This window comes from Chenopodium album, chromosome 6 (genome assembly GCF_948465745.1).
Source record: "Chenopodium album chromosome 6, dcCheAlbu1.1, whole genome shotgun sequence".
Classification (NCBI taxonomy): Eukaryota; Viridiplantae; Streptophyta; class Magnoliopsida; order Caryophyllales; family Amaranthaceae; genus Chenopodium; species Chenopodium album.
Window position 1 is genome coordinate 31,793,605 of NC_137839.1, and position 9,651 is coordinate 31,803,255.

The 9,651-nt window shown below is 35.5% G+C and overlaps 1 protein-coding gene and 1 long non-coding RNA gene across 2 annotated transcripts; both read right to left on the reverse strand.

Annotated features, from left to right (window-relative positions):
* LOC145634807 (uncharacterized) lies at positions 1-1,407 on the reverse strand. The gene is made up of 3 exons (XR_014113585.1): positions 1,280-1,407; positions 361-1,191; positions 1-276 (listed from the first exon to the last, which is right to left on the reverse strand). It is a non-coding gene; the product is annotated as an uncharacterized LOC145634807 (long non-coding RNA).
* An 819-nt stretch (positions 1,408-2,226) lies between these two features.
* LOC145636001 (glutamate decarboxylase-like) lies at positions 2,227-8,484 on the reverse strand. The gene is made up of 6 exons (XM_081687436.1): positions 8,216-8,484; positions 6,453-6,657; positions 5,303-5,503; positions 4,674-5,142; positions 3,625-3,677; positions 2,227-3,052 (listed from the first exon to the last, which is right to left on the reverse strand). The coding sequence occupies exons 1-6, from the start codon at positions 8,308-8,310 to the stop codon at positions 2,564-2,566; spliced, it is 1,512 nt and encodes a 503-aa protein (XP_081543562.1). The 5' UTR covers positions 8,311-8,484; the 3' UTR covers positions 2,227-2,563.
* Positions 8,485-9,651: the final 1,167 nt, after the last annotated feature.

Below are 9,651 nucleotides of genomic sequence, written 5' to 3' on the forward strand. Positions count from 1 at the left end.
TTACACTGCCCAGGCCCATCTGTTTCCCTTGCTAATCTAGGATGTCGTTCACCATAGGCAGCATCAAGGATCTACAATAGAAAATGTTATGAAGATAAACAAAATGTGAAAAATAAGATCCAACGTCAGGGGCAACAGGCTCTGGGGTTTGGTGCTTGGTTTACGCTTTCCTCTGAGTTTGGTACACCGACTGCTATTGCTTTCCCCGAAGCAGAGAAATACAATTCGAAATGAGCATCCTATAGGTTACCTATTAAGACGATCCAAATACATAACCTGACATATTAGGTAAATGAAGAATTAAAATCTTCATACAATGAAGATTACACAAGGAAAAATGAGGATCAGAAATAGACATACCACAACAAAAATAAGGCAACCCCACACCCACTAGCAAAACCACTCGAGTAATATCTACGTGAAAATGCAGCAACACTGTCCATCAGCTTCTTCAACACAAGACTACACCAGCCATACTCCGCAGCTCTAGGGGCACATGTCAATGAAGGAACAAGATCGGACACTAGCCTAGAGGATTGTGTCAGGCATAACAACATCTCCAATGACAGAATAAAAACATCTTGAACTCATCTTCCTCGTGTTCCTGCCAATGCCCCTCTACCCTCTCCATTAATTGCCTATTAATAGGTATTCCCTCTGTTTTGTAGTGTCTACTATTCCATGATTTTCCATACCTACCCATTATGTCTAGAATCTCAAGATTGCCCTCTTGTGACAATGATTTGTAAGTTGGAACAACAAATCCCCTGTTAGGAATACCTAGGACCCAGTGTACTTGGTTCTTTGAAATATTGAACAATCTACCATCTACACCTCTTAAAGTACTATTCAGAGGATCAATTTGAGTCATTAACCAGTAAGATAGCTGCCTTGGGAGATGCATGTCTCGTGCAAAGTGTAAAAGACCACCAAAACCCATTTCTCCGACCCATCGAATTCTCCAATCATCAAAAGTTTGGCATATTCTTCCAAAGGTCTCAATACGACAACTAGTGTTAGGTGGCTACAAAGAAGAGGTTCAACATCACCTAATTACAATTACAATTCACTTAACAAAACATTAAACCATACTATCCATAACAACTTACTCACCCGACTACTAGCTCTATCCCTTTCTAATAACACATCCCCTCTTGCTTTAATTTGACCGCCAACATTTAATGAATCATCCTGCAGCATCAATATCAAATTAAAGATACGGGTTGGTGTGTAATAATCAAACTCCAATAATACAACAATGCAGATTATTACAGTTTACCTTAAAAATGTCCTCAGTTAGATCCTTCAAAGGAGTGGTGTGTAATAATCAACCTCCAATAACACAACAATGCCGATGATTAACGACTGAATTCAAGAATGAAAGCATGCAATGATTCTAAATTGCAGACAAATACCTCTTCCAAATCATCTTCTTGGATAGCACTCCTTTTATGTTTCAAACATCTCCTTCCACCCATATATTCTACCCTAAAAGTGAGTATTTGCAGCAATAAAATAACCAATTTCAGAACATCAACAGGCATCCAAAAAATAGAACAACTTAAGTAACAGTCATCAGGTACGCAATTGGATATTCGGTGAAAAGCCAACAGAAACACTACCGCGGGACAATTTCTAGAAGAAAGGATTACTACGGCCAACTGGCCTGCCTCCGGGCAAATACACTGCGATTTTTCAATTAAGCCGACACTGCAACTTATCTGGCCAATCTTCAACTGCGATTTTGCAATTAAGCCAATAATTGAACAACTCCCAGCAACTTTTTGCAGATTCGATTCCACCATTGAAAGTAAGAAAGAGGGTAAAGAGGTTACCTGTGAAAGTGAGAAAGAGGGTTTAAGTCGTTAAGTCGTTAACGGCGATTCCTTTCCAACTTGTTTAAAACAAGGCTCATATTACGGGAACATAGTTGGCTTTTTCGCATGGACCTCCGTGCCCCTCATTTAACTGAGGAAAAGACGGTATTGCCCCTGATATCATCAAAATATGTTGATATCAGTTATGAACTTGTATTTTCTCCACCAGGAGTCTCCGTTGTTTTTGCAGGTACAACTCGAGCCGGACCAGTCTTCGAGTCGTAACCCTCCCGAGGGACAAAAACACCCAAAACAGTATATAATATGAGCACAAATATATTGAATTAATTATTATATATAGAGCCTAAAAAGTAATTAATCAAGAAATTAAGCATTACTTCAACCAGGATACAAATTAATGATCTATAATAATAAAATATAAAAATAAAGTACTGCAAAAATGCATTTATAGTTCTAAAGCACTTCAAGAGAAGTACTACTATACTCCTTAATCAAACAACAACAATTCTCCTAAATGAAGCATCCCTTAATGAGAATCAATATTTTGATTAAGAGATAACAAATGCAAAACAGAAAGTTCATGCACTGCATTCATTCAACCTTGTTTCCCCATCTGGAGATAATTGCAATCCCTTAATCAGGAAAGATTGACCAGCAAAATAAACTGTATGATAGTATGATACAATAACATGATACAGATTCGTAACTGAGAGGGCACATGGTGACTAGCAAACTCCGTTTGCCTTGGTTCGATCAACAAGCTTTTTCCAGTACTTAGTTACTTCCTTTTGAGTCTCTGTAACATCTTTCTTGGTAACAACCTTGTCTCCTTGTGTTTTATCCTTGTCAATGGTAACATGGGCGGACTTGCTTGATACCGCGACAGGGTGAGCATCCATCTCATTTAGTACTTGATGGATGTTGGACATAAGTCTCTCTGCAAGGCTCCTACTAAAATCCTCCCTTATTACCACGCGCAACACTGCAATGTGCTCAGCATTGGCTGGCATTGTGTAAGCTGGGACAATCCACCCAAAGCGCTTTAATCTCTCTGCTATGTCAAAAACACTGTAGTTGCTGCTGTCTTTTAAAGAAAATGCAACGACTGGGACACCGATATACTTGGAGACCACTTTGAATTTCCCCATCCTTTCTATTTCTTCTGTCAACATCTTTGCATTTTCCCTGCAATTTTCCATGATATGCTTGTAACCCTGCAGTTTAATAGAAAAAGATATCAAAATACTACGTATAATAGGTTGATTATCATTCTAGACACGATTTGATGTGGTTTTCAGTAGAGTAACGAGTTAACAAAGAAAGTCTAAAGAAATCAAGCAAATTAATCAAAATAAGCCATTTTTGCATGAGATATGGAGTTATAAAGCCTCTTATAGCACTAGCCCATCTTGGCACTAACCATAAGGAGTTTAGCTAAGTTCAATATTGAAATTCGGATAATCTTATTCTTTAATATCAACCATGATGTAGTACCCTAGGTTTGTTGTATCCTTATTATACCCTTACAAATACAATAAGATATTGAAGTAAATGAATAATAACAAAGTGACACTGCTTATTTTTCTCAACTCTCAAGTAGCTTAACTATGATAAAACTAGCTGACTTCTCAAGTGACTGCTTTAATGCTCTTGGAATATGTACGCAAGTAGATAATCAGTCACTTCAGCTGCATTAGGAGCCATGGAGCACCATTTTGCTACAGTTTCTTGTAACATATTATTCTATCAAACAGAGGAACAGAAGAGAAAGAGTTAGGATTTTCACCTCAAAGCCAAGCCGTATCAACTGATAATATTGCGCAATGATCTGACTTGAACCTGCAAACAGAAATTATATAACGGGTTATATTGATGTTTAGGATGCAAGCTGTTGCGGTATTGTATGCCCACTATTTAAGTTGGATTTAATTTGATACACATAATAAGCTTAGCTACCCACTACTGGCCTTATTATTAAATATTCATCTTTTGGGGGAGATGTGCATATATAAGAGTATAAGACCACTCTGAAGTGAAAGTGTGAGGGTTCCTTCCAACAAAAAAAATTAAAGATTTGCACAGAGGAAAAAACATGACCATCCTAAACACCAACTTGGCGAGAGCTTTCTTTGAGATTTAACTCAAGTACTGATGCAATTATGCAACAATCTAAGAATGCAGGATCAGTAAAGCATTCATGTAATTGACTATTCCCATTGTCCAACCCCATCCCCGTTCCTACATTTTATCTCACCTTTACAACACATGTAGTGCACCTAACCTTTGCAACATCTAAATTTTACCACCACCCATCAATATTCAGCAGACTCACTTCCAGAGTGAAGATCCCGCGCAAGTAAACACCTACACCAAAATCCCACCCTTGCCACCACACATTCTTGGCTGCTTGAGTCAGGGAAGATGTCTACGAGACTACGAGAGGACAGGGGGCGGGGATATGAAATGCCGGATTCAAGAAGCAAAGGCAGCAGGGCAGAGAAGGGAAGGAAAGGGGAAGTCTCGATCAAAATGTGCTCATCTAAATGTGGGCCTACAAGCTATAATAAAAACTACTCTTTCAAGAAGAGCAACTCAATAGCAGGAATTATAAAAGGTTGTAATCAATTATTTGAATTATATTGCAAAGACACCTAATTGTCACTATTATTGGTGTGAAATTTCCTGGTACTTTTAAGCAAACTCCCAATCATGGTAAGATCTCTTACTCTCTTAATGCACATACAATACCACAAATTAGCATATGTACCTAATGTAGAAAAATCAGAGAAAATCACAAGTTTCACATTATTCTAATATATATGGCAACTGATATACCTTTGGAGAAGTTGAGTGTGAAAGTCGGCTGATCAGATCCAAGGTAATTAATGTGGAAAACAAGATCCTCTGGCAAATCTTCTTTGGTCCTCCAGATAACCCAACCTATACCAGCATAAACAAGGCCGTATTTGTGACCACTAACATTAATGCTCTTCACCAATGGCAACCGAAAGTCCCACTCAATATCAGGGTAAATAAAGGGAGCAATGAATCCACCGCTAGCAGCATCAACATGAATGGGTGTGTCCCATCCAGTCTCCTTGTTCTTCTTGATCAGAAGATCGTTAAGAAGCTTCACGTCCTCAAACTCTCCTGTCAAGGTGGAACCTAAGATAGCAGCTACACATATGGTGTTCTCATCCACCATATCCACAGCTTTCTCTGGATCCATCACATAATATCCTTCTTTCAATTTGACCTCCTTCAGTTCTACCTCAAAGTACCTAGCGAACTTTTCCCAGCAAACCTGCAATTTTAGTCAAGTGTTTATCACTTAGCTTTGCCATGCAATAGAGTAGGAACTGCTAAAAGCTAATGGTTACAGTTAAATATCAACTACTAGAAAAAAAAAAAAAAAGTGAAAGGGAAAAACCGGGAAAAAAAGAAAAAACATCCTAAATTTGCACCTGCACGTTTGCTCCTGTGACTATATTAGGCTTGTCACAAGGTTTTCCTTCTGCTTTTCTCTTTTGCTGCCATTTCCTTTTAAATGCTAAACCTGCCAGCATGATTGCCTCTGAAGACCCTACAGTGCTTACACCAACTGCTGATTCTTCATCTCCAACAGGAGCATTAAAAAGGTGTGCAATGATATTAACACATCGATTCTGCACAGTTAAGTAGATATTCAGATTTGTCGAAAAAAAAAGATAAACAAGAGTACATACACTAATCTTCTTCTAATCTTTTTAAAATGATACATAATATAGACTAATGCAACTATCCTATCCTCTATATTTGGCGTAGGGAAAGGGACATGCATGGACCCTTATTAGTTAAAATCATGTTCAAATCCTCTATAAGTGTTTTTTTTTTTATTATTATTATTTTTTTTTATTGGATGAGGCTTCAATTGGGTGCACAGAAAATAGGTTTAAGAAAATAGTTATTTGTGGAATTAAAAAAAAAAGAATTTTCCATGGAAGAATGCAATGTAGATGACTTTACCTTGGTTTAGATGATAAAAAAGTGATTGTATGATTTGTATCCCAATTGCAATGCCAAAAACATATTGCAACGTAACATCAAGAGAAGGATTTTCAAAGCCTCTATAGATGGCTCATGGCATAAGGAAGCAAGATGGGTTGGGATGGAGGGACTACCTTTACTGCACAAGTACTGGATAAGGATGGGGAAAGGAGGTTTTAAGTGCTGCCACCTCGGAAAATCATGCAGAGGCTATTGCATGCCTAAATGCTCTTTGTTAGGATACAAATCATCAGTACGTATCCACAGATCCTTGTTTATTCGCACTCGAAATCTCTTGTTCCTCTTCTGATTAGTAGTAAGATTGTAAACTACTGCCAGACCTCCCTAATTGTTTTCTTTAGCGCTTTATGATTTTTGTATTATGCTAATATCAAAGAAAAAAGTCAAGAGAAGAGAGGCACCTATCCAGGTGCAATGCCACAGGCAACGCAATATTCTATTTACTCCGTAATCCGTATGATATGTAATAAAATGTTTAGGAACAGTTACGCATACCACAGATGACAAATTTTTCACAGTATAACGTTACAAATAAAATTAAGAATGCAAAGTTAGAGAATGGATTACCTGAAGTTCAGTTGTAACAGGGTACTCATCCATGTCAACATAGTTTTTGTTTATGGAAGACATAATCAGCTTATCACACTCAGGCTCCATCCAAGTAGTCACAAATGACGCCAAATTCAGCCTTGGATTTCCATCGAGCATCAGCTCATCATTTATTATTTGGTAAGCTGCATCCTTTGGTATTGATTTATCCGGCATTTGAAACCTTCATGTACATAGGACAAACAAACAAAATTTGATATAGACAAATCCTTTTTTTGTTTTTTTTTTTATATATACAATAAGCATATCACTGCAGAATAATTTCATTTATACTTCTTGTCTATGCAATGCATAATCAGCTATTGTCTTTGAAACTAAGGCTGTGTAGTAGGGGTTACTCCGTTAGTGTTATAAGGGTTACTCCGTTAGTGTTTATAGGAGTTATTCACTTATTCGGTCAATGTTGTAGCCTTGCAAAGGCTGCTTCAACAGTGTTGTAGCCCATAGGGGTTACTCAGTCAATATTATGGGAGTTATTTTGTTATATTACAAACGGCCACATAGCATGGCTAACCGCACACAAAACGCAAGAAAAAGCAAATACAATATGTGAATCTAATGAGGATATATATATATATATATATATATATATATATATATATATATATATATATATATATATATATATATATATATATATACTACGATTTAACTATGCACTATTAAAGATCGTTATATATACTACGATTTAACTATGCACTATTAAAGATCGTAAAAAAGCATAATTGTAAAAATTATTTAGTAACAGAGGAAGTATACTAGTAATTAGTAATATTTAGTAAACTTAAAGAGGATTTGAGCACGATTTCGTCTAATGCAATTTCTATCTTACTCCCGAAATACCAAGTCCAGTTCTATAAAATTCATGTTATTTTGATGTTAACTTCTTATTATTTCAATTTTTAAATACTACCTCCGTTATATATTATTTGCAATGATTTGACATAAAGTAGAGAGAAAAAATGTCTAATCGTTGCATATAATATGTAACGGAGGTAGTAAGTTACTTTTAAATAAATGTTGTTATTTCGCCCTTTTTCTCAATCATCTTCCTCCCACACTCACTCTCTCTCTTCCTCTAGGATACTCCAACTAAAAACCACACTTTCTCTCTCCTCTCTTCCAATTTTTTGGGTTTAATAGAAATCAACCTCCTATACTCACTCCCTCTCCCTCTTGCTACTCCATCTCAAAGTCAAACACACACACACACTCTCTCTCTCTCTCTCCTCTTTTCTTCTTCCAATTTTCTGGGTTTCCTAGAAATCAATGGAGTTGAAGCCATTTAAGGGTTCAAACATGTTCATGTTTAGAAATTTAGTACCTCTTCAAGCATTCGATTTTTTTCAAGATTCCCTAAATCTCAACGCCACTAATTTTATTTTGATGTGAATTTCTTATTATTTTAATTTATATATATATGTTATTTTTAAATAAGTAATTATTATTTTATGTTAATTGTTATTTAGTACCTCTTTTGATGTGAATTTCTTGTTATTTTATGTTAATTAAAATAGCTTGAAGTAAATAAGTAAATAACATATTGTTGTAATAAAATAATACAACTTTAAAACAAAATAACACAAAGTATAGGCAAAATAACTCAAACATATTGTGTATGGAGTACCTGATTTATAGTACTCCAAGAGTATATAATGCTAATTGTTCATCTAATGAGCAATAAAACTAGTGGTGTACAAAATTAGACAAGTGGATCATACCTAGGGAGTGCATCGCGAACGTAGCGCGAAGCAAAGGTACAGCACAACGTTTTGTTAGAAGCATCTGCTGAAGAAGTAGTATCACTGATCACCATTTTCACCTTCTTATTTTTCTCTTTAAAGAAATCAAGTAAATCAAACAAACTAATGAACAAGTAGTTTGTATATACAGATATACTATAGTTATTGCACAAGATGTTGGTCTAATATATCAGCAAAAGAAGAGAAGAGGAAAGTGGAGTAGAATTTGATCAAAATTATTAAAGTGAACAATATCATATGATATGAAATTATTAATATTATGGGTGGGGGATTTTGGATTGATTACAAGTTTACAACTTACGAGGTGATCAGATGAATGGGTGACACGTGCTTATGTGGGCCATGGATGTGGGGTGCCATGGAAGTCGGCAGCTTCGCTGGCCGCATAAATCCGATTTTCGGTGTCGACATCTAAACTAATTTATAAGAAACTGCCTCACCTTCGTCTTTTATTGTTTTGTGTCTAGCCCTATCAAAACGGTTAGTTCATCCGTTTCGTTTGTAGTTGGCATGTTTCTTTAGTTATGTTTATCAATATACAAGTTCAAACGTTAATATTTTTAATTATCAATTACCAAAATTTATAAAAATTTGATATTTTGAAAATATACATTGTGACGAATCCAACAAGACCTAAACTATATTTTTCATTACGTATAAGTCACAAAACACGATCAAAGGAAAGTGTGTGAATAGCACTAAAGTCAAAACGTGTTAACTAAAAAAACCAGAGGTAGTACACATCTTGTTAAAGAAAAATTTATTTTTTTGATAGATAAGTCATACGACATTTACTATATATATATATATATATATATATATATATATATATATATATAACAAAACTAGCAAACACGATAGAAATTGGATCAAATAATATACTAGCAAATACAATAGAAATTGGATCAAATAATATTCTAATCACTTCTGACATTAATGAATATCCTCTTTCACATCGTTGTTTGATACAACCTTCTATGAGGAGGTCTTTCGATTTATTATAGTTTTAAAATCGATAATATTTTTATTGTAGATGTAGAATTAACCTCCATTGTAACATTGCACAAATCTTCATCAAAGAATCAATTTTCCCAACAGAATTAAAAAATTTAGCGCTAAACTCTCAAAACGAGAGAAATTAAACCTGATATATATACAAGTAGAAATAACCCACAAATTGGGTAGCCCCGAAGAAATCTAGAAGGAAAACAAGAGATCTAGCCAAAACCAAACCCAGTGATGAGTACCTTTCACGTCGAATCATAATCGAATGAAACGAAAGTGTGGAAAGGTCTAGTGTTGCGGAAAGTTTTATTTCTTTTCTTTTCTTTTCTCTTCTCTCTGTTTTTGAAAACTTTATTTTAAGAAAACAGCCAATCCAGTTTGTTTGGTCC

Excerpts from the sequence above, each read along its gene's own strand:
- LOC145636001 (XM_081687436.1), bottom strand. The coding sequence starts at position 8,310 with ATGGTGATCAGTGATACTACTTCTTCAGCAGATGCTTCTAACAAAACG. Across the intron at positions 5,143-5,302 it reads TCACAGGAGCAAACGTGCAG|GTTTGCTGGGAAAAGTTCGC; the intron begins GTGCAAATTTAG and ends CTAAAATTGCAG. Across the intron at positions 3,053-3,624 it reads TGATACGGCTTGGCTTTGAG|GGTTACAAGCATATCATGGA; the intron begins GTGAAAATCCTA and ends ATTAAACTGCAG.